General features: G+C 38.8%; 1 protein-coding gene across 1 annotated transcript in view; it reads left to right on the forward strand.

Annotated features, from left to right (window-relative positions):
- SLC16A10 (solute carrier family 16 member 10) overlaps positions 1–26,147 on the forward strand; it is a 66,587-nt gene that overhangs the window by 16,471 nt on the left and 23,969 nt on the right. Inside the window, exons 2-3 of the mRNA XM_084284868.1 lie at positions 18,184–18,328; positions 21,546–21,984. Of these exons, the coding sequence (XP_084140994.1) occupies positions 18,184–18,328; positions 21,546–21,984 (584 nt within the window). The remainder of the gene's footprint in view (positions 1–18,183; positions 18,329–21,545; positions 21,985–26,147) is intronic.

Genomic DNA, 26,147 nt, shown 5'->3' on the forward strand with positions numbered 1-26,147 from the left:
TCAGCCTATTAAGGTTCCTGCTCACAGCAGCCCTGTCCTTCAGCATGTTGTTCACTCCTTCCAATATATTGATGTCCCAACTCAGTGAGTGCAAAGTCTTTCTTTTCATGTGTATTCTCTCTTGTAAAACAGGGTGTATGGCTTTACTGGTACACAGCACTGAAAGAGGCTATAATGCTACACATTGTGACTGGATCATGCACAAGCAAAAAGAATAACATGAAAATAATAGGTCACACTTCAAATTGATGTAAGCCAGTGTTCTTTATCCAATACCAGTAAGCAAGAGATACTTAGGAAGCTTAAAAAGTATTTCTTCCTGTTGTATGCTTTCTTCCCTTTTCAGTTTTAGGACTTGGCAAGACAGTGAAGCCCACCCTATATCAATTGATTTCTTTTTTTTTTTTCAAAGACACTTAATACGTTTTGGACTTCAGAACACTCATTTGTATTGGATACACAGCTGAAATGTTTCTCTACACACTATATTTTCTTGCCTCCTAAATGTGCTTTCTGATAACTCTGTGAGTCCCAAGCCATTTGTATGCTTTATGAGAAATAAATGCAAGTTAATATTTACTCATATCCATTCTGTGTGTGGCGTGCATGTATATGTCAAATAAAATAAACATCTTACTGTGATCACCTGAATTTTCTGTTCCAAAGTGAGGAGTTCTGTCACTTTAGCCTTGAGTTGTTAATATACCAAACAGCAAGGGGACTCACATTTTCTGGATGTTGCTGGTAACTGCTCCCTGTATGCTAATGTGACCTCTTCTTGTTAAGCCAGTTAATACTTCAGAAAGCTTTTTCTCTAATCTTATGGAAAATTTGTTTTTATGAGAAGCTTTTGTGATGGATGGATGAATCTTTTGATAGCTGGAAAAAAAAAAAACACAACAATTAATACTAGATCAATTTTAAATGGGATGTTTACTTTAGTATATCCAAAGAATTCTCGATGACTGGAGATACCTAAACACTTAAATATTTTTATTCAAAAAAAGTTTAATCACAACTCATGATTGATGCATGATATATATTTAAATATCTTTTAGATATTCAAAAGCTCATGATATTTATCTGCTTTTTTTGTCCTTTCATCAGAGGAGGTGAGTTTACTATGGTGAAGGAAGAATAAAAATTAGGTGAGGGAGAGAAAAGAATCCTTCTGAAAGAAGAACAAAGAAAGCTTGTCCGAGAAGTACAAGAAAAAACAAGATAATTTTTGCTTTTAAGTCTTATTCTAGTTTCTTAAAATGCAGAAAACATGCTTAACACGACTTCTCAAATTGTTTACTGAAATGCTTTTTTCATCTGGAAGGATTAGGTTCTAAAACAATTCTTAATACCACTTCTGCATGGTAAAGATGTGATGTATTTTTCTGAAACACGAATTTTTTCCTCTATCGCTTTTTTTAATAAAACTTATTTTATCTGGCTTTCTTAAAACTCTGGAAAGAATAATTATTCTTCATGAAACTCCTACCAGCCTGCACCTTAGCTCAGATTTGGAGGAAAACTACTACTTATGGTCGCCTGTCTTGAAGTGTACGGCTTTTTTTTTGTCTGGGCTAGGTTATGTGGAGATATCCTTTGGCTGGACGGGGTGGTGGGGTTAAGGGAGGAAGATACTCTTGTCTTCCTTGCAGACTTATAAAGAAAGAAGAGGCTGATCTCTTTGACAGTATACTCTCATATTCTCCTACTCCTCTGGAGTATGAGAAGCTTCAATGAATTTGACCTCTGGTTTCTAAGGGGCTGTCTCTAGTTTCATTTGCCAAAGGAAGATAAACACTCATTAACTTTGTGGGTTTGAGAATTTTTATTTTCAAGCTTATGTAATTTCTCATATTTAGTCTGTGATAAATGCTTCAGAGAATACTTCAGAGTAATCTGGTTGTAGCATTACCGGAATAGTTTTTCATTACTGGATAACTTTATCATTACTGGGTATCTTGGTAAGGACCGGGAGGAAAAAAGTCACTTCAGAGCTCCTGAGAGTAATAGCATTGCCTCAAGCTAAGCATGGTGTTGGCAGGAGCTGTGCAAATTTCTTTGTGTAGTAATTTCTTTGTGTAGTTTTTGCCAAAGAACCTCTTTCTTGACCTGAAATATCCCTGCTGTTTCCAGCTGCGAGCTTCACGAACAGTGTGAATTTTGATAAGATGATAATTATTCATGCAGAATAATTTATTAGATCACATTCTTGTCCTAATTATTTTCCCCTCTTTAATAACTTTTACTTTGTTTTTATTTTCACTTGTTTTCTAATGAGTCTTCCTCTTTTTTAGCTGCTTTCATTGGGTTGACCACGTAATCCTAAAAAATGACCGAAGGATGCAAGTTGCGAGGGATGTTGCTTTCTCTACCTGAAACAGAAGACACCACTTAAAAGTTACAAAGTGTTTTAAAATGCTACATGATTTTATTGGTAGTTGTCTTGAATTGGTCTTCAAGTTGTGAGGTTTGTAAGCCAGGAGTACTCAGGGTGAAAAATAATTAAATTGGAGCCATAAGAGAATGTTGAATTTGAAGTGGTTTGACATTTAAATAGTCCTGTTTTTTTTAACCACAACAAACTAGTGTTACGTGCTATTAAGGAAAGCAGCAATTTTTCCTGCAACCAAATCTTCTTCACAGCCAAATAGTGGGGAATCTTGAGTCAGAAATAAAATGGTTTGTACTAAGTTTAGAGTATGTGATTCTTTAACGCCTGGATTAAAGTGGATAAATGGTGTGGATTATCCCCTTTGCTGTGGTATCATTTTTACTTCTCTTATCTATCCCATTACTCCCACGGAATTTCTGTAGCACGTAATGTAGCAAAGCTCATTGTGATCCCTTAGAGGATGGGGAGGTGACTTTTTAAATTAAAAACAAAACCAAACCAGACTATTTTCCTACACTCACACAGTCATACCCACATACTCAGGAGCATCACACCACGTGTCTACAAGTAGCAGGCAGGCCACACAGCTGCATGTGTCAAAGTGGTCTGGCCAGATATCCTTCGAATGAAGTGAGGGATGAGAGATGCTATCAAATATTTGTCTTCTGGGTGGTTCTAAGGTCAGCAGCTGTATGCTAAATTTGGATGTGGTTTTTGTACCCCAGGAGCTGTTAATGGTGAGGATCTGTCCTATTCCACCTCTGTGAGTCATTAACTCGCTTTTGTCTCCTGTTGGCTGTTTTACAGCCCCAGTGCTGTTGTGCTGTCATCTCAACAATTTAAGTGTATGGTTTGTCCTTTGTTTTAGTGTAAATGTGGTCCTTGTTTTTACCAGCTTGTGTACTTTGGGGAGCTGGTATGTAGACCTACTGTGTCCTTTGATCTGTTTATCTAGGTATCATCAGTGCATAATGTGCTTAAGGCCATTCTCACATTCTTTCTGGAGCTTCCACACTCAGGCATTCTCAAGTCATTGTCCAATCCTATCAGCCTTAATCTTTTTATCACAGAATTTCTTTAAGTTTTTATAAAACAGCAGTGGCAGATACCCATCAGTTTCATACCAGCAGCCCCTAATCTGGTATTACCATGTAAACCACCAAAGTATGTTTATCAGACCTACTGTCTGATATCTTCCTTTTCCATCTTGCCAGTGCCAGAGAAAACCTGGGATTTTGCTGTCACAGCTTTAGCTCTTTGGGCTTATCAGTCTAATCCTTTTCTTATTCTTGGTATTTCAGACTGTCTTGTTCATGGATGCAGATTTCTCCCTCTCCAAATCCTATCAACTTGCCCAATGCTTCGCAGTTTCTCTGTGCCTTAGGCTCCTGATTGGTTTCTACTCATGGGCTGACTCATCCCTTACACAGGGAACCTTCTTGCCATGAAGAACATATCCAAAGAGCAGCCACCTTCTGGTGATGGAGTGCCATGGGACTGAGTGGGGTGGTTGTTATTCCTCTTGATTCTATCTGTTTTTGGGGAGCCTGTCCCAGTGCCCAGCCACCCTCTGGGTGCAGAACCTTTCCCTAACCCCAGCCTGACCCTCCCCTGTCCCAGCTCCATGCCGTCCCCTCGGGTCCTGTCGCTGTCCCCAGAGAGCAGAGCTCAGCGCCTGCCCCTCCCCTCATCCCTCGTGAGGGAGCTGCAGGCCGCCATGAGGCCTCCCCTCATCCTGCCCTGCTCGGGGCTGAGCAAACCAAGGGACCTCAGCTGCTCCTCATACGTCTTCACATCCAGACCCTTCACCCTCTTTGTAGCCCTCTTCTGGACACTCTCTAGTAGTTTTATGTCTTTCTTATATTGAACACAGTGCTCAAGGTGAGGTCACACCAGAGCAGAGCAGGACAATCCTTTCTCTTGACCAGCTGGCAGTGCTGTGCCTGATGCCCCTCAGGGTATGGTTGACTCTCCTTGCTGCCAGGGCATGCTGTAGGGTTCAACTTGCTGTTAACAAGAACTCCAGCTCCCTTTCTGCAGGGCTGCTCTCCAGCCTCTTGTCCCACATTGTGTGCATACAGCCAGGGTTGCCCTGTCCCAGATGCACAATCCATCTGTTGCTGTTATTGAACTTCACATGGTCATTGATTGCCCATCTCTCTAATTTGTCCAGATCTCTCTGCAAGGCCTCTCTGCCCTTGAGGGAGTCAACAGCTCCTCCTAATTTGGTATCATCTTCAAACTCAATATGCATTCAAGTCCTGCATCCAGATCATTTATGAAAGCATTAAAGAGAGCTGGCACCAAAATGGATCCCTGGGGAACCCCACTAGTGACTGGCCACCAGTCTGATGTGACCCCATTTACTATAATCCTCTGAGCCTCACCCATCAGCCCATAGTTCACCCATTCTACTATATATTTGTCTAGGTGTATGCTGGACATTTTGTCTAGAAGCATACTTTGAGAAGCTGTTGAAAGCTTCATGGAAATCCAAAAAGATTACATAAACTAGCTTGTCATGATCAACTAGATGGGTGACCTTCTCATCAAAGAAAATTAAGTTGGTTAAGCAGGAATTTCCCCTTGTGAGCCCATCTTGGCTGTGACCAATGACCTTCAGATGTTTTTCAATAACTCACAGAATATTTTTCTCCATAATTTTACCAGGCACTGAAGCGAGACCATAGACCACTACCAAAGTCATCTTTCTTGCCATTCTTGAAAACTGGAATGGTGTTTGCCAGCTTCCCAGTCAAATGGGACCTTTTCAGAGTCCTCAGATGGTTGAGAAATAATTGACAGTTGTCATGATGACAATAGTGAGCTCTCTGAGTACTCTGGGATGAATCCCTTTGGGTCCTGTAGACTTATAGGCTATATCTAGGTGAGCAGCAAATCCCACTAAGTTTGAGGTTCCTGGGAGTGTATTGTTCCCGCAGTCATGGTCCTCCAACTCAGGGCATCTGGGATCCCAGAGCCTTGGGACACAAGTTATATAAGTTAATCACTTGTGTAGTCTATTAGACTAAATTTTTTATTTGCAGTCTTACCTGAAAGTTCTTCCAAACTGTACTCAGAGACAGGCATACTATTGGTATGTGTTTTTTTGAATTTGCCTTTTGATTGTGCCTGCTGGGATCTTTCTTGAGGAAAAAAAAAAATCCCAGTTTACACTTTTTTTTTTTTTCTTGTGTGATCAAGGTGAAGTTATATGCACCAATTTTCCATATTTCTGATTAGGGATCACAAAGTTCACTGTCCACTGTTTATACATAAAAGTTTAGATATTTGCTATCTTGTTTCTTTTTGGATGCTTCGACTGATGTATTGTACAGCAGCTGCTGAGATAATGTGGAGATGGGCTCACTACTTCTGTGGTGGGACTGGTAGAAGCCAAGGCATAATTTGGGCTCCCCCTCCTGCTGTTGTCCCTTTGATGGGTGTGCAGATGATAATTTATCGCATAACATAACTCTGTACACAAAGAGAAAGAGTTCACAATCTGACACCTGCTAAGATCAGCAGTGATATTTTAGTCCTTTCCTTCCCCTTAAACTCAGAAATAAGAAATTCTGATTTCCTATTCACTCATTCATTTGGAGTTAAGTTCTGACTGCAAAGATGGCAAATTGTTGGTGTAATTCTAGTGTGCTGGAATCTAGTGCTCTGGAAATAACATTAAAGTATGGTTGTGGATTTGCTAGTAGGCAAGCTACTCGTTGCTTAGATTGTAAACTGATGAAAGTGAACTAAAAATGCTCACTTCTGAGAAATTAGAATGCAGTGGATGGAGATTGATCTTTCAGCAGAAAGACTTCAAAGTGTTTTTTTTTTTTTTTCTTCTCTAATGACTGTTTATTCTATGACATACTATTCTGCAATAAAACCTGGAAAAACTCTCTGCTGATTATATTCCCAGTTCTTGCCATTGACACAACAAAAATAGCTGAGTCACTTCAGGAAAGAGCGTTTCAGATTTGCACAGCTTTTGCAAGGCTATTGCAACTGCTCTGTAGAGTGGTGGATGTAGGCTTCATCTCAGCAAATAAAGATAAGAATTCTCTAGTGAAAGGCTAGGGAGTAAAGCACTGAAACTCCCTGAGGTCATTCAACCCTCATTCGATCTTCAAGGAGATGACTGATTACAACAGTTGTCTTGACCAAATATTACAGTGCAGAAAGACTTTTATGTCTTAAAGAAGCAATAAACAGTGTTTTAATCCAGGACTTCAGAGAAAAAAATCATGCTAGACAGTGTGTGCCTGTGTCTGTTTGCTTATGTCGGGTACAAAGAGTCTTTTTAATGCGGCAACCCAGAAGCCTGAAGAGCGAAAGGCATTGGTGAAAAATGGGGGAGGAAATGAACCAGCAGTATGATTGGCTTACAGCTTGCTGCTGTTGTACATATTTTATAAATAAGAGCTTTGCACTTGAGATATTTTTCAGAATACCTCAAAATATTGAGTAAATCCATTGATTTTGTTTTTAAGATAAGCGGGACTCTTATCAAGCAGAAATTTTAGTTCTTTAAAAGAATCTTCAGAAAGTTGTAGCTGCTAACCATAACCCTGACTTTGATTTTTAAGAGCAGGTATCATGGTTTTGGCAAAGGATCATTAAAAGGTAGATCCAAAGTAGAAGAATAATAATTAGAAATACTGTTGAAATAGAAAGATGTTTCTTGAGTTAAACAATAAATTTGTTCCAAATACCATTGTTTATATCTGCTTTTTGTTTTCTATGTAAAACATACTTTACTACTCCATTATTTTTAAAACTAGATTTTTCCTATGTAAAATTTTGGAAATACTTAATTTCTTTAGAAGCATACTCAGTATTTTTAGAACTGGTTGGATGTCTTTCAAGCATAACCTTATTAGTTTTGTAGAGCACCATAGCATGATAAAGGAGGCCACCTGTGGTGCTTAGAAGTACCTATCTATGTAACAAATGTTGTAGAATAAAATTTACTTTCTATGTTAAGTAAATAGAATTTTAGTTCAAAAAAATAATTGTTTTCTTAAATTTTTAAAACTAATGCAGTTGAATTACTTGCCCATTTGTGTGTATTTTAAATGAAGTTGCTATATTTTGCTATGGAATTAGCTAATGCTGAGGATGAAATGCTGAAGTTGTGTGAAATTGAAAAAATGAAATTAATTTTTTGGATAAACATGTGCATAACCTTTTGCTTTTTCAGTCCAGATATTAGACTAGATGGGACAGATGAAAACTCCAAACCTGCAAACCAGCACTTCAGAAAGCTGTAGCTCCTAGGTCCTAGCTCTGTCACAGGCTTAAGTGAGTCGCAGATGTGAAATGCTACATATGCAGTGAGTCACATGGATCAGGGTTGTGAGTTGTGCTGTGTATCTGTATAGTTTGTGCAAACTGGCCATTCGTTCAGGTTTTCTGGATGTACAGCATTTGAGTCGCGAGAAAGAAGGTGACTGCACAAGCATTTGGACATAAAGTTAACAAGAAGCAGTTTAATATCCCAGTTAATAATACTGGCAGGCTTGACAGTTTTGGATGGAGATGATACAGAGGCACAAGGTCAAGAGTTAGTGGCTGGTTCACTTGGTTACAAGGGTTACAGAGGGCACAAGCTGAGTCACAGGTGCGTGTAGCTGATAAAAAGGGCACGTGCTGACACAGAGAATTACTGTCGTGTATGCTTATCTTGTATTTGCTTTTATCAAGCTCTCTATGCAAATGATTCCCTCTTCCTATTGATCTTCTGAAAGAGACAACATTTTAATGCATTTGTGTTGCAAAAAAAAGACAGTGCCTCTGTTATTTTACTGTTTTCAGTATTTGAAGGGAAGAGAAGTGAAGCGGAGGGAAAATGTGATGCATATAAATCCCTTTTTTAGCCTATGAAGATATTTAATTTTTACACAGTCATCTGAAAATAGTCCAGTTGTAATTGTACTTGTAATACTACATACATTTTCTTGGGTTGAAACATCTTGTTTCACAATTGACAGTTTTGTTTCTATATAAATAGAAACAAATGGAGCCTTGAAGGTATGGATTTAAGGCCTAAATTAAGTCTGATTTTAAAGAGAGACCTATAGAACATATTGGGGGGGGGGGTGGCATACATTAGTGTACTCAGGGAACACATGCTGTTATAGTGGGGTTTGGGGATGCTCACCAAGTTACTGACGTGTGATGGGGTCTCTTAGCCAACTGTGATGGGTTCAGAAGCATCTTTGCATGTGAAAAGTTAGAATGAATTTGTGAGCTGCTTGATAGTAAACTACTGTCCTGGACTGCAAATAGTATACCAAATTTAGCTGTGAAATGTGTTTTTTTTTTATAATTTAAATTATTATTATTATTGTGTCTTTTAATCTTCATCATGGTCTCACAAGGACTTGGTGCTGTAGAGGTGCCATGGGCTTGCATCATTTAAAAGACAAATTTTGACTTGCAGGTCCTTGCCCAATCCAAGTGAGGTGGGAGGAAAGGAAAAAGACTGGTAGCTTCATTGAGAACTTTAAAATTTGGGTCTTGTTACATAATCCACGGTGCAACTCTAAAACACAAGAGCATTGCCTGACGTGTTTGGTTGCAGATGTGTTCTGGATATGTGTGTGCAACTTGGTTGTGACAGCAGTTAACATTAAACCCTTCTGGCAAATCGGGCTGTCATCTTTGAATTGAGGAGCTAACACTTTGTTATGCAGGGTGTTATTGATCCGAAATCAAAACAGAACGTGATTCTTGGTGTTAATCTGGTTGGTATTTAGAGAAAGGAAAAAAAAAAAAAAAAAAAACTGTGCTAATTTGGGGTGGGGGAGAGAGGGAAGGAAAGATGAAAGCATGCCTGGGAATCTGAAACGGAACTCCAATTTTTCAGGTCATTAATTAAAAATATGATTATGTTGTGCTTTAAGAACTGTCTCAGTCAGCAGAAAACATTCTTGTATGACTTCTGAAAGGAAAAACAAGTGATTACAGCCATTTCTTATCGATCTGTTCCTTGTTTATTCTTCCTACCACAGCATTTTCAGACTTCATTAAGTGTCAAAGGTCAAGCTCAGTTTGCCATGAAATCCGAACGCGTACGTTTTTCTGTTAATGATTGACTTCAGCCTTTTTTAAAAGGTTCCTGAAGGCTTTTGTTTGTAATCTCTACTAGCAGAATTTGACTAACAGTGCATTTTTTATTTTTGAGCTTTTGTCTTTTGAGTTCTTATTAACTTAAATATTTCTTTATTTTACTTTAACGTTGCCAGTTTTATAGAAGCTCTGAAGTTCTAGCAGTAAAAGTTGCTTGGCTGTAAGGACATCTTTCTTTAACCATCTTAGAGTCTTATTTGGTGTCATATAGCTTGAAGAAAACACCACGATTAGTTTCCTATGATGTTTGCTTTGGATTCAGCAGGACTATCTGATTTGCTTATGTGATAAGGGTGGGGAGGAACAAGAAAAAAAAAAAGCAAAAAACAAAACAACCTCAAAACTGCCTAAGCCTGTGTTATTTTAGCAAGAATAAATTGTGAAGCTGTCAGTTATCCACTGTCACTGCATCTAGCTGTTTCATCACTGTGTTTTTTTCTGATTTCACCCATTTTTCTGATTTCTTTCTCTTTTCCTGCAGCTTATGCTCGCAGTCTTATCTGACTTGATCTCAGTAGAAATTCTAATCTTGTCGTTACTTCTGAAGCCAGAGGGTGAGACTAGTCTAGTCCTGCTTTTGTAAATGGCAAGCTTGGGGAAGATCACTGTGTTGATGATATACACAAATCCCTTTTGGCACTTGGTGGTCTTTAAAGTTTTTCCACACATGATGTCAAGAGAACACACAGTGTATAAATCCTTAGAAGAAATCAGTCTATATTCTGATTTTAATATAATGTTTGTAATATATAGGTTCTTACTCATATTATATAAACTTATTCTGCTACTTTCACAACCTACAGGCAAGCTTATACTTCTTTCCACCCTGTTGCACGAAGATCAAAACGGCACGTTGAAATCTGAAGTAGCATTTGGGGCAGTCACAGGGCGTGCTGAAGAGATGCTGCGCATAAACATAGTAAACCTTACGGCTATTTCTAGTCTGCTGAGTTCAGTCTTTTCATTCAGATTAAACTGATTTTTGTGGTCTGTTCATGACTTAATGCTGTGATAGCATACAGCTTGGTTATGGAAACAGAGATCTTTTTATTGGGATCCAGTGGGTCACATATAGTTCTTGGTTTCTGATTCATTGTAGTTCCCAACATCTTTCAGGAATAAGGTTATTTAATAACTGACTGGCTCACAAAGGACAAGAGAAAGGAGGATAGGGGAAAAAGCAATGCGTTGTATTCCTCTGAGGTATTTCAACTCATGCCTGGTTCATCAGTGTTTATGTATTAGCCATGATCTCATTGTGTTGTGGAAATCTGATCAGATTTATAGATCACTCTGATTCTTAAAGACTGTTCAAGATAACTTATTTTGGGGACACTGAAGCTATTTCCTTGCACTACAATTTCTTTGCCCTGAATATAATAAAATTTTCCTTTAAATCAGGGCTCATATTTTGGATAGCGTTGCTTTAAGGGAGAGCCTACCTCAGATATCTGCAATGTAACCTGAGTTCAGAGTATAGGAAACTTCCTGTGGCAGCATTATGTCATAAATTTATTTTTAGACCTTAAACACATACTTGCTCTAAATGGGACCAGCAGTCTTTTTGAGTAGAGCAAGCAGTGCACTCGCTTTATGACAGTGGGGATTCTAGATGTCATGTATGTGTATGGATATATATATATATATATATGTATGTGTCACAATACTACGTAATTTCAAATTCCCTTGTCCTTTGTCTACTGACATACGTTCTGTGATCTAGGGGCTGCTCAGCAATGGGAATAACTGGGTGGAAATTCAGTTGTTCTCTCCACTGTGCCCCCAGTAATAGGAACATGGGGGTACTCTCAATTCATCAGAATTCACGAGAAGCTCCTGAGCTGTCAGACAGTTTTCGTGAGCTCGTGTCGGCGGGGAATGTGGCGCAAGTCATTTGACATCTCTGGCTAGCGACAGGCTGGTTAAAAATAGGGCTGGCAACTTCTGGGGGGCTGACCTACAGGGGCTCCGTGGGCATGCGAGGATATTCTGATGGTTCTGTGGGACTGTCACTAGCTAACAGCTCTTGAACAGTTCCACCTTTTACAAATTACTAGCTTTTCCCTGGAGGAAAAAAAATAATTAATTAATTAGTTAATGGGGAAAAGAGGATGTGTCTGGAGTGCCTTAGGCAGAGGGTAACCCTGGGCTTCTGGGTACGTGCAATAGGAAGAAAACAATTCTGATGGAAAAACTGCATCAGTAGGAGGGAGATTGGTAGTTTTATAATAATGAAGCTTACATCTGTAATGCTAATAATAGTTTCTAGGGATCTGCCTGTAAGGATCTCTTTGGCTTAAAATTCAAGGATGCCATCTACTTCTTCCCATTTCCGGAGGGGGGTGAGGGGAGGGAAGGTATCCTGATCTTTCACCTTTGCCCTTTTTTTTTTTTTTTTCTTACTTGAAAGAGTCTTTACATTTTCCTAAGTTCCACGTACAAAGAATTGGTGGCTGACCTAACATTTCGAACCTAAGATTATTTAATTTTTTATTTATTTATTTTTTCCTGAGGAACTACTGAGGCTTATTAACATGATCTTCAGCACCTATTTTTTTTTTTTTTTTTCAAGAAGCAAGGACTTAAAACAGCATTCCTCCAGAATTGGTGCCTGAGCGTGTTCTGTAACTGATTACAGTAAAATGCAGTGGAGCCAAAGCACTATCGGTAGAGCTAAATGTTCTTGAGGAATGTTTAGATGCAGCCTTCTGCTTTGGAAAACCCCTTGTATTCTGCTCTGGTGAGGCCGCACCCCGAGTGCTGTGTTTGGATTTGGGCCCCTCACTGCAAGAAGGACATCGAGGCCCTGGAGCATGTCCAGAGAAGGGCTCTGAAGCTGGTGAGGGGCCTGGAGCACAAGGCCTGTGAGGAGCAGCTGAGGGAGCTGGGGGTGTTTAGTCTGGAGAAGAGGAGGCTCAGGGCAGACCTCATTGCTCTCTACAGCTACCTGAGCGGAAAGTGTGGGGAGCTGGGGGTCGGCCTCTTCTCACAGGTAACTACTGATAGGACCAGAGGGAATGGCCTCAAGTTGTGCCAGGGGAGGTTCAGGTTGGCAATGAGGAGACATTTCTGCTCAGAAAAGAGCAGTCAGGTGTTGGGACGGGTTGCCCAGGGAGGTGGTGGAGTCACCGTCCCTGGGGGTGTTCAGGGAAAGGCTGGATGTGGTGCCTGGGGACATGGTTTGTGGGTGACGGTGGTGGTAGGGGAATGGTTGGACCAGATGGTCTTGGAGGGCTTTTCCAACCCTAATGATTCCGTGATTCTACAAGGTTTCTAAGCTGCTTATTGCTGTTGGGAGGACACAGCAAAGGAAAAGGTATTACAGTATGCTAGCCCTGTTTTACATGTTCTTTGTCTATGTACTTTGTGGTGACCAGAAACAGGATGCTAGGCTAAACTAGTCTGATCTAGACAGTATTGCAGTTACTTCATTCTTAAAATAAATACCATGTAAATTTGATTATGCAGGCAAGGAATTATTAATGAGAGCTGAAGACTGAGTTATGGAGTAGTTTGCTGTAAGGTGATGTGGGTGCTGAAAGTGTACAAGTGTTCTGGGAGAGGATAGAAATAGAAGTTCTCATAAGAGAAGTCTCACTTGAGTGCCAATGAATGCACTGAGGGAAAAAAAAAAAAAGAAATTATTATTATTTTCAAAACAGAAGACAAGACTGGCTCAAGAAGTTCTTCATCTGTGAATGGTTTGAGGCTGGGAGAGTCCCCGTTCTTGCATAAATCACAGCTAATCACTTAATGTAAAAACCTTCATACTTCTGTTGTAAATATTGTCTTTCCCTTTTCTTCAAGTATTTTTATAAAAATACAAGGAAGACACTCCTAAGTAGTATTAAAGCTGTGTATTCAGAAGTTACAGAGTGCCATTAGTTAAGCAGTTACGTTAACTCTGTATTATAATTTCATTGTAATACATTACTTTTTTCCACGCAAACCTTTTCAGTGTGTGACAGTGAAAGCTGTTAAATGTGTGCTGCCCATATAGCTTGTCCTATATTGCTTATTTTACACATTCACTTCAAAACATTTTTTCTTAGAAATCTACTTTCTAGGGTACTTGAACCAATAAGAATCTCACATATTTCCTTTAGTATGTGAGAGAAGTGTTTATTTCCATCTCATAAATCTAGAGACTGACCTGGTTTCAGTTCTAGAGCCTGAAGCAGCTTGGCCCTGGTTCTGTGCTTTCTGCTCATTTTGAGTTAAAACGAGAACTTTACATTATCCAGCATCGTTACAGGCCGTACTGACAGCCGTCGGTGTCGTACAGCCCCAGCTACTGTGCTGGTTACCTAAGGGGACAGTGGGAGGTGGGGTTTTTAGGAAGCACACCTGACAGCGGGCAGCATTGTAGGGGATGGTTGGCCAGGCTGTTCTGCAGATATTTTGGAACAGTGTAGCTGTGGGTCTTAGTGCATGGCAATCTGCACAAATATCTGTGATATTAAGCCTAGGAAGCTCGCTCTCGCTTTCGAAGGTCTGTGCTTCCGTCTTAGCGTGTGTAATGCCAAGTACATTGTTCTCCCAGCTATCCTGTGTGGGGTAATTATACTGCTGTCTTGGTTTGCTGCATGAGCTACACAAACACGTCTGATTTTTTTTTTTTTTTTAATGTGGGGAAACAAAACGTTTCAGAGTTGCTTTTGAATCCTCAGTTTAAATATTCTTCTCTTCATTTGCGCCCATCACTTCTCTTCCAGACAATAGCTTTTTGTTCCCTGTCTCAACGAGAAAATTCTCGGGGGAAAATATTTAGAAAAAATCTTGAAGTTCATTAGGGCATGAACGGTGTTATTAGTGTATTAAGCCAACCACTTGAAAGACATTTGTGAGGATAAAACTGATAAGACTTAGTGTAACACACAGAAAACTTTTGGTGTAAAGGGGAATGTTATGGAGGGGTAGCCTTTATTTATGTTAAAGCAAGGTTAAAGCATTCCAACATGATACGGTACTAATGTTTTTTCTGTTGTCTTCTAAGTCCTAATGCTTGTGTCTAGAGAGTGAACTAAAACTTCTGACAGCTTGATATGTAGTTTGGGACATCAATGTGTATTGTGTAATCCAGCTGTAGCGATGGGGATGATTTTGGGAACAGTCAGATATTGGCTACTTACATTTATTGCTAAAGCAAGACATGCCATTTAAATTAATAAACCAAGACAAAACCAAAAACTTTTGCTTTTACTTAAAAATAAAAACCAAACAAACAAACAAAAACAACAACTTAAAAACTTAAAAAAAAAATGATTAAAAAAAGTAAAATGGCAGCATATTTGTGGAGTATGCATATATAGCTGCATGTGTATGTACTATAGCTGTAGACTTTTGAACAGAAATAGTGTGTGAACATGCACTCAGATTACAGCTGCATAATTTATATTTGTAGTGAACTGATAAGAAAAGGACACGGAGCTGTAATTTTTACTTCGTGTAATTTTAGTTACCGTATATATTTTTTTCAGTGGCATAGAAACACTTTTTGATAGCGTTGCTACCAACAGGCGTGGTATATCAATATCAATATAAATGGTCTGATATTTTAACGTAAGAACTAACTTCTGTTTTGTTTTCTAAGGAAGCTCAATAACTGGTTGTTTTGCAGTTTCATGGTTTGAGGAGTTAATTCTTAAGTTCCAGTGCCTAAAGGAGGGCTTAAGTCCTCCTGAAGTAAGAATAGCTTTTCTTCTGCGGCAATCAACATGCTTTGTGTATGAATGTTAATGCAGTTACACGGAGCACTTAGGTGTTGTATTACTATCTGAACTAACAGCTTTGGAATAAAGCCAGCATGTGGCCAGGAAAGCAGCCAATAGCCTGGAAGAAAAATGTTTTAATTAGTATGTAATAAGTGCTCTAGAGAACTCTTGCAATCCTGGCAAGCTGTGCATTTGTAATTTTTCATATTAGTTATTTGGGACAGTTACTGTAATTTATGTTTTAAAATGCGGAAGACAATTACAACTTGTACCTTTCTCACACTGAGTGGAAGAAATGGAAGAATGCCTGAAAGCTTATTCGGGCAAAGAAAAATTGAAAATCACATATGGCCTTCAACTTCTTCACAGCATCAAGATACTGCAGTAGGACCTGCTTGCCTTAAGGAAATAAATTATTCACATGTGCTCTTCTGCTTATGATATCTTAGGGTTTTTTTTAGTTGTGCAGGAGAGGGCTGCAGTTTCCTGTAGGTGGGTAAGTGGTAAAGCGTGGACTCCTGCTTCTGGATGCAGTCGTGGTGCTGTTGTGAAATGCGTCAGTGCGTCGGGTTACGTGGCAAGGGCTTGGGTGCAGGGGGCTGCAGGGGTGGCCTCTGTGAGCAGAGCCCAGCAGCTGCCCCAGGTCAGATCAGAGCCAGCTCCAAAAGGGACCCGCTGTGGAGGTTGTGCTGGGTCTGGCAGGGATGGAATTAACTTTCCCTGCAGCCCCCTGGCTACCAAAACCTTGCCATGTAAAAACAGTGCATTCATAATAAGGCCGTGTCCTTCCTTTCTACCGCACGCTATGTGGGAAATCTGTGCAACCCCCCTTCTGTTTTAGGCCAGCCTGTCATTGCAGTAATAAGGAGGAAATCAAGTGATAAAGGCATGTTTCTTTCATTAGGAAACATGAAAAGACAAAGTCAGCATGTTGCTAATTGAATGTCATTTGAGCTGAATGTTTTCACTGCAGGCTTTTATATTCTAATTTTATTAGCTCTGTAAGCCATTAAGAAGTACTATAAAATATTTGATTAAGCCAAGGAGAATGCTACACGAACCACACAGCCTGTGCTAACTGGGAAATAGGGCTGCTGCACGCTTACATGGGGCTCTCAAGTAACTTAGGCTGTGACTTTATGTGGGCTTCTTGAACTCTTCCAGTTGCTCAGCTTCTTCAGCTGGTTTGTTGCAGGGATTGAGGCGCGTCTACCCATGCGTGTGAGACTGGATGCTCACAGCCAGCAATCGCTGGTGGGCTTCTCTGGTGCCACGGCTGCCTTTGGCCTCTCATAGGCAGGCAGAAAGGAGCTTCAGACGTTCCTCTGACAGTGGGCCTCGCCATGCCCACTTCTCCAGCTGCCTGTTCTCTTGGCCTTGGATGGCAGAGGCAGGCATGCCCCACCGGCACAGGCTGCCCAGAGAAGCTGTGGGTGCCCCATCCCTGCAGGTGGTCAAAGCCAAGCTGGATGGGGCTTTGGGCAACAAAATGCCTCTACAATGCTCCTTGAAACTCCACAATATTTGTCATATCCTCAAAAAACAAAACAACCCCCCAAAAAAGAACAACCACCAACACGCTCACACACAGAAAAACAAACTATCCCAAACAGTTCATAGTTCATTGAGATCATTGTTTGCACTAAAATTACGGTTTTATTTCATGTGCTCTGATTATTTGTCTCTAGCCATCTGTTCTCTTTTGTCTTTCATTTACATTGTAAACTCTTTTGAAGAAATGGTTCTTTGTTTGCTTGTTTGTTTTACTCTGTGTTTTTTCAGTGCATAGCACAATGGGGTCTTCATCAGTGCATATGCCTCATCAGCACTTCAGCAGCTTATAAATCTTGGTATTAGTATATCTGCTTCCAAACAGCGTCCCTTAGGTCTCTTGGATACTTACTGATTTCGGGCAGCCTTATTTACCCTTATCACTGAATCACAGTTGCTTATCTAACTGTCTTTAGCAAAGATACTCTAAACAAAATCCCAACACAAATTTAAACCTATTACACAAATTTAAACCTATTCCAGAAAGGAGTTAAGATATTTTTTCCCAATGCATCTTGCATCAAAAGCTTTTTTCACTGCTTTTCCTCCCCTAAATAGATGGGGGAAGTTTACCCACTTCTATATGCTTGTTATAAACACTGTGTTAGAACAGCATGGGTTACCTTTATGACCTGGGAGCACCACTGAGTGTAACATCACTAATGTGCATTTGGGAGAATGATTACACGCTAGCTGGTAAATGATGCAGTTCTGTATGCCCGTATAAAATGAAGCAGAAAGTTGATTTTTAATTTAAAATGAATCAAATACTCTTCCACCTAAGTTACTTGAAGATATTGTAGCACGTGAGTCGGTATGCTCAAAATTCAGCCACAAAAGTGTGTTTTGTAACTTTAGCGTACTCACCTGAACAGAGTCTTAACGATCTAAAGACTCATTTATTTATAAACAACTATAGTTTAAACAATACTTTTAGAGCTGGAGCTGGATCTAGATCGATGCAATTAAAGTTTGTTAAACTTTTCAGCAAACCTAGCTGCTTAAAGTCATTGAAGCATAGAATTAAATCAAGTGAAATGTATTACTATATATTTCAGAATAAACGTGGCGTGGAGTTATCGTTAATGGGCTAGTCATCATCTTGAATACTTGCTCAGTCGCTGGTGGAATAATTGTGTTGAAAAAAAAGAATAAAGAAAAGCAATAATAATTTGTGTAGTTAATTGTATTTCTTCAACTGATGAAGTCTAAATCATTTGATCATGTAAATTGGTCAGGCTTTTAATTTTTACCATGTTAGGTAAATGTATTTTTAAAACTATATAAATATACAGTTTTAGGTATCATGATATGTTTCTGAATTAAAACAAATAGTAGCTGAAAGCTTAAATTACTCGGTCTTCTAAAACACTGTCTTTTTCTATTCTGCAGCATGGGTGAGCTCTCTTTCTATGGGAATGGTCTTCTTCTGTTCTCCAATAGTCAGCATATTCACAGACCTGTTTGGTTGTCGAAAAGTTGCTGTTATTGGAGCTGCAGTAGGGTTTGTTGGACTCCTTTCAAGTTCTTTTGTAAGGTAAAAGCATTTATTTACATTCAAAGTGTATTTTATCAGTTTTACAATGTAGAGGTTATGTTGGTCCTATCAGCTGAATATGAAGAAATAAGCAGTGCTGCTTTATATTATCTGCTAGCTGAAGTGTAGAAACCTTGATCTATCTGTTTTTCTAACTGTATGCCTTTTGTCGAAACTCCCAAGTGGAGCTTTTAACTTCAAAAATTACTTTTAAAATATAATCTAACCTCATAACAGCACATCCTATTTAACAGGAGCTACTATGTGTGAGTCTATCGACAGCAAGACTACGCAGTAACCTCCAGGGAGGTGTTAATATTCAGTCAAATCAATGTTTTCTTCTATTCTTACTGTTCCAGTTGCCTAACCCTAAGATAGTGACAAACTTGGTACAACGATATATGCTTAGAGTTTACTGTCTTTAAGTAAATCTCAGTTCTTTCTTTTGTGACTAAAAATACTTAAACAGTAGACGAGCGGTTTTCTTCCCTCCAGATTATACTTTATTTTCTGTAAATTTTGCAGAATAAATCCTAGGAAGTTTGAGTGACTGATTTGTTTTACATGCACAGTAGAAGATGAGGAAACAGGAAACTTACTTTAGTCATCAGCAGAAACTGTTTAGTGAAGATAGAAAAATAGCAAAATAAGCTATAGTTACATCTAGTTCTCAGTCTGCTAAGAGACTCTGCTAAGTGCATACAAGGCTTGAACGAAAAGCAAAATTCTGAAAAGTTTTCTGCATAGAAGAAAACATATTTCTATACCAACAGGCTTGTGAGAATGTGCTTTCTGTGCCTGTGTTCTGAACCAGACAGATGTGAGCTCTCTGTTATCTGAATAGGTGGATGTCAATGCTGCATGGCACCATGCCTGAGCTAATGCATCTAGCTTGGGTTATGTCCTCTAACGTGAAAACATACCCACAAGTTTACTGAAAGAGAAGACAAGCGGTCCTGGTTTAGGTGCTGAGATTTGTGTTTTCATTTATTCTGACAATAAATAATATTTATGGGAAATGGAAAACTACCACTTGCTACTTGAGCAAGTGTCTCTCTCTTTTTTTTAGTTAATCCAAATGCAAATACATTTTATTTAAAGCAAACAAACTAAACAGACCACCTACTCCGTGATATGTTTTAAGAGGCTTGTCACCACATTTGAGGTGGAAACTAAAGAATATGTGTTGGAAAAGTCATTTCTCCCTGTTTAACACAATATTGTGGTAACTGATAAATACTAACAGAGCCTCATTAATGCTACATTAAAAGGAAAGTTGTTTCCTGCCTTTGTAGAAAAGGTTGTCATCTTTATACATTTCCCTGATATCCACTGGAACAACACTACAGAAGCTGCATGCCAAAGGAAGTTATTTTGTACTGATTTTAAAAAATACTTTAGCTTGTTTGAATTTTGTTTTAGAATTTGAGCAGCACTTGTGCTTTGGATGAGAGATGAGTTCTTATTATAGTACATTACAGGTTAATGTGCATTCTTAGTGTTTTATTGTGTTACTCACACTATAAAATGATTTATGCTGATGTTATCAGTTAATTGAGGATGTATAGTTCAGATAGAGAAGTGTTCTAGAAGTGGTGAAATTTCATACAGCAGGCAAATCTAAATATGATTTACTGCTTTTGTTACATACATACTTGATACAAATTGTATCTCTTAGGAAGCTGAGATGTAAGAGCATTTGCAGTGCAGGAGATTTTTTTTTTTTTATGTATATCATACTGCAAACTGTTTGAATCCACAGAAAGGAAGCAAAAGTTATTTGTCCTTACTGTATTATGTTCCTCCTCTCATTTTATATCTTCTGATTTTATTTTTCTTGGATGTTTTCCATTGCTTAAGGTAATCAGTCTTTCCCTCTTGCACTGTTTCTTTTGGCTACCTAATGTTTTATAAATTGATAGTTTAGTTTCGAAAGCAACAATAATGTTACACATGTAGTCCTTTTCACAATTACACACAGCACCATAGTTGATGGTTAATCAAATACTGTTTTCTAAGAATTTCTGTAATTGCATGGGAAGCTTGCAGAACATGCAGAGATGCTGGCAGCTAATGTTCTGTGGTGAAACACGCCAAATAAAGCATTCATACTATTAATAAATAAATAAACTGTTTTTCTGCAACTGCTTTAAAAGCAGGTGTTAGCAGATTAAAAAGAACCTATGGTTCATTTATAAACATATATATATATATATTTAAAAAAAGTAAAAAAATCACATTTCACTTTAGAAAGTTGTTATAATGCTTTTCACACATTCGTGCTCTTTCATCAAAATGTAAAAATGTCTTCTTTGAATTATCGATAGTAGAGTACTAATTTAATACTAACACTGTTACTACATACTGTTAAGATTTCTTGCTCAATGAGCTTTTTATGTCTGTCTGTGATATAGTGCAATGGCCTTAATTAATTTCAGTCATGCTGTATGCAGGTGATGGTGGAGAAACTTGTGATGGGGATCCTCCTTAACAAGAGCTGAAATACTTCATTATTAATTCTTTTTTCTTTCTTGGCATATCCAGTATCTGAATCAAAACAAAGAATTTAGAATATATGATAAAGAAGGGAATATTTGTCTTAAATCATAATAACTAAACTTCTGTCATTTCCTAATAATGGTTTACATTACCAAAACGTAAAAAAAAAAATCTTTTTATTACTAATAATCCTTACTGCTTTTGCTGTTGTATTTTCATAATAAGCTATGTAAATGTTTAATTCTTCTCGGTTCATGAGGAGGACCAAATATTATGTTTGAACTGCTAGAACAAGGAAGAAATGTGTAAGCCAAAGCAATATAATCATATTTAAACAAACAAAAGAAACACTAAAAAATAATAATTAAAAAAACCAAAACACAAATATGTTTAAAGTTATATTTAGCGCATTCATCTTGACAATGATTTTTAAAATTTTATTCAGACTACTTGGTATAATTCTACTGAAATAACTGCTACTTGGTATAATTCTACTGAATTAACTAATTCTGTTCAATGAAGTTCTAGGAAATGTTCATTAGAAAAAAGAGTTGGTTAATTAAGTTTACACAGTGTAATTCAACCACAAGTACACATAAACTCTTAACTCACTTCTGAAAATATGTCAATTCATTAGAAAAACTCTTGTATATGGTAGTTCAATGTGAGTGTAAGTGCTTAACGAAACATTATTTTTTTTTCTTTTCTTTTGATACAGCACCATTGAACCTCTGTATTTCACCTATGGAGTCGTATTTGCCTGCGGCTGCTCATTTGCGTACCAGCCGTCTTTGGTCATTCTTGGGCACTATTTCAAGAAACGCCTTGGACTAGTGAATGGCATCGTCACTGCTGGCAGCAGCTTATTCACTGTGACACTGCCCTTCCTCTTGAGAGTTTTGATTGATTCTGTTGACCTGTTCAACACCTTACGGGTCCTGTGCGTCCTCATGTTTATTCTGTTCCTGGCTGGCTTTACGTACAAACCCCTCATTTCCAACGCCAAAGACAAGGAGGTAGCAAAGAAGGGCAAGTTCAGATTTCCTCCTGAGAAAAAGATTTTCAATTTCTCCGTTTTCAAAGTTATGAGTTACCGAATCTGGGCTTTTGGGATTCCAGCTGCACTTTTTGGATACTTTGTGCCTTATGTCCACTTGGTAAGTGCAGATCTTTTCCTACATATGATGTATTTAAAGGTACTCTGATTTCCCTTTGTGCTATGAACTAAGATCAGTGATAGGAATCAACATTTAAGTTAAAGATGTTTTGGGGAGAAACATGAAATTAATTCTGATGATGTTTGTGATTAAAGGAGATTCCAGGGCTCTAATCAAAACCAGTAGACTAAGCCATTAGTCTACTTTTAGCTCGTCATTCTCAACTTTAGGTTCTATAGCAAGAAAGATGTAAAATACTTTAACCATGAAAAGAGACATTTGAAAAATATTCTGTGCTATTCTGAAGAGGGTGATAAGGAGGATTGCTTGTTGTTTTTGCCACTCAGCTGCAAACATTGCCAATGGTACTTGTGCATTTTAGAGGTATAATGGGAGGAAGGAGTAAATAGCAGGAAAAGGGAAAAATATCTGATTTCTAATTTTTGTTCCATTAAATTATGATATGTTTGTTAAAAATTGCATTTTAGGCTATATTTTATCAGCTATTTTCCTTTTTTTGTTAAATGCAAAAGATTAGGATTTATCTGTCTCTCAGACTTTAGTTTTGTGGTTTATCACTATAGCACATATTTCTGGCCCTGTTATCTTGGGGCTTCTAGTTGCCATTTCAACATTTTTTTTATCACTGTTTACAATAACTGCTACAGTTTTAGTTTCTGATGGTGGGGAATCTGGCAATCAACCATTTCTTATTCATGTACTGAACCTTTTTTTGATGTGTACACTTTTAATCTAAGACATTTAGATGCAACTGGGAGATGCATTACATGAAGTGTAGTTAAGATGAATTTATACAGTGGTGAGTTATGTTTGAACCCTGGTGGTGCTGTCTAAACTGAAGTGTTGCAAACCAAGAAGTTAAAAGGGGAAAGAAAACAAACCACCAAACCTGCAATGGGCTGTGCTATTTACATCATCTCTCATCCTCCCATTCAAGAGCATTTGATAAAGGGCATGGTCTAGTAGATTTACTAAGCACTGTGAAAGCAGGGATATCACATTAATATTTATTATTCATCCATGACATTACAGTAAGATTCATGATAATAAATGTCTTGAATTCTATCAAAATTTTTCTCACTCTTTATAAGCCCTTCAGTTTGTGTATAATATAGCAGGCGGCATTACTGCGTTCTGGTAATACATTGGTGAGGTTACTGACTCTGGATCATGCATACTAACATTAGAAAAAAAATACCTAGGGGTGTGCAGTGGTTTGCTTTTGAGCAGTTATAAACTGATTTTTATTCATGGCTGGTTCTTGTTACTTAATTTTTAATGATAAGTAGATCTTATTCTGTAAAACAGTGAATAGTCCTTTTAAATAGTCTAATTCAATGACGAGGCTAGGGTGACATCTTTCTTCACTATGACAGATTTCTTTACTGAAAGTGTTCTGAGGCATTAGAACAGGCTGCCTAAGGAAGTAGTTGAGTCACCGTCCCTGGAGGTCTTCAAAAGACATGTAGATGTGGCGCTTAGGGATGTGGTTTAGTGGTAGCCTTGGCAGTGCTGGGTTAACGGCTGGACTTGATGACCTTAGAGGTCCTTTCCAACCTGAATGATTCTATGACTCTAGATCTCATGCTGTTTTTCAAAAATTCTGTAGAGATGTTCTGAAATAAAACAGTGTTCAGGGGAATACAGGGGAAGTGCTGTAGGGTAAGCATTACAGAATTGCTTTGGAAGGGACCTCTGGAGGCCACCTGCTCCAACCCCTGCTCAAGCAGGGGCACCCAGAGCTGCTTGCCCAGGATGTGTCCAGGGGGCTTTTGAAGACATCCAAGAAGGAGACCCCACAGCCTCTCTGGGCAACCTGTGCCTGTGCTCTGTCACCCACACAGCACAGAAGTGCTGCCTGGTGCTCAGATGGAGCCCCTTGCTTTGTGTCCTGGCACTGGGCACCACTGCAAAGAGCCTGGCTCTGTCTTCTTTGCACCCTCCCTTCAGGTATTTATACACATTGATGAGATCCCCCTGAGCCTCCTCTTCTCCAGGCTGAACAGTCCCAGCTCCCTCAGCCTCTCTTCCTCAAAGGTGCTCCTTGATCATCTTTGCAGCCTCCATTGGACTCTTTTCTGTCCAGGACTTTCTTGTACTGGGGGGCCCAGAACTGCGCACAGTACTCCAGGTATGTCCTCAGCTATGCTGAGTTAGAGGGGAAGGATCACCCCGCTTGCCCTGCTGGCAATCCTTTGCCTAATGCAGCCAAGAATACTATTAGCTATTAGATACAGCTATTAATGTTTCCAGAGAATTGAAGGATAAGACTAGCCAAGCAGAACCTCTAAAATACAAGTATTGAATATGTTTTTTTTTTTTTTTTTTCCCCCTCATATCAGATTGGCAAAAAATCTCGTTGCAAAATACAGCTGTAGTACATGAAAAGGCTACAAAGAGGGTGAAGGGTCTGGAGGGCAAGACATGTGAGGAGCGGCTGAGGTGTCTTGGTGTGCTCAGCCCCGAGCAGAGCAGGCTGAGGGGAGGCCTCATGGCGGCCTGCAGCTCCCTCACGAGGGGAGCGGAGGGGCAGGTGCTGAGCTCTGCTCTCTGGGGACAGCGACAGGACCCGAGGGGACGGCATGGAGCTGGGACAGGGGAGGGTCAGGATGGGGGTTAGGGAAAGGGTCTGCGCCCAGAGGGTGGTCGGGCACTGGGACAGGCTCCCCAGGGCAGTTTGGACAGCGCTCTCAGACACATGGGCTGGTTTTTGGGTGGCCCTGTGTGGAGCCAGGAGTTGGATTCAGTGATCCTTGTGGGTCCCTTCCAACTGGGAATATTCTGTGATCCTAAAAAAATTTGATGGAAGCTATTTGTAATATAATGGTTGATATCCTACTTTTAAATAGTTCAACAGTGTTTATAATCTATTATTTTAAAACTGCCTCCAAATTATAGTAAGAGATTTAAATGCTTTTTAATGCCTTTTTTTTTTTTTTTTTTTTTTTTTTTGATTCAGAGGAATAATGAAACCTAACTTTTTAACTAAGACTTTGGTAGTCAGTTTGGTTTCTATGTCCCTTTTGAGAGGGGAAGCTCTACCAACTTGTAGGAACTCCTTACTTTTAAGTCTTATTACTGAAAAAAAAAACAAACCCTGAAACCCACAAATTTTATTTTTTCTATTAAATACCTAATTTTACAGTATAATTGCTCTACTCCTCCTATAAACCAGAGGAAAATCTTAAATAATGTGTAGTAAGCTCCCACTGTTTTTAAATACAGTCCTTCTAAACAAGAAGCAGCTTAGCTTTCGTTCTTGTATTTACACATTTCATTCATATAAATGGTAGCTAGCATAATGATTTCAAAGGGAAGGTATTTTTTATAACTGGGCACTTGAAAGATGAATTTACTTTTATGAAAACATGAATAAGTAAAGAACTGTAATGCTATTTGCTGGTGGGCAATGATGTGTAGAGTTATCTAGGTTTGTTGGACTTGGTGATCTTGAAGGTCTTTTCCATCTACCTGATCTATGAAGTCCCACTGTATGCTTGGAGGACTCCCTAAAACTTTAGAAGGTCTCTGTGGATCTGTATTTGAAAGTCTGAATATGCAAGTGTTGGAGAACACCTCTGTGAAGGAACAGCATGAATTCTGCCCTTCAACACAAATACTTAAACTCCAGTAGATAACTCTGGATTTTTTTTTTTTTTGAACCTAGTTTTGTCTGCTTTGATAAAAAAAAAAAAACAGATTTTATGTACTTCCAAAAGGTCCAGATAAATTGAAGGCTATAAGGAAAAGAAAAATGACCTTTGTTTGTGCATCTTCCAAACCAAGAATTACTTTCCTCTGCTTTAGAAAATGAAAGTTACTACTGTGCCATGGTTTACTGTGTTGTTAAACTTGTATGCAAGACTGGAAAAGGGATTTCATGCTTGGACAACTGACAGCTTTCATTATGCTAAAACTCTTGAAATCTTTCTGCTGTTGGGGATGGTCGGCAATAGTCAGGCTGCTAGACTGCTGCTGGTTGCAAGTGCCCAGTGAAAACAAATCTACATATGATGCTCCAGGAAAGATTTAGGGATGGAGTTGTAAATTATTCTCCTGAAAGTAAGAGTTTCCTCTGCTGCTGAGAAGGCCTGCCTTGGGCCTGTCCAACTTGAAAACTATGCCCAGCCATCTTCTTTACC

Source organism: Netta rufina, assembly GCF_964035555.1.
Source record: "Netta rufina genome assembly, chromosome: 3".
NCBI classification, from domain to species: domain Eukaryota; kingdom Metazoa; phylum Chordata; class Aves; order Anseriformes; family Anatidae; genus Netta; species Netta rufina.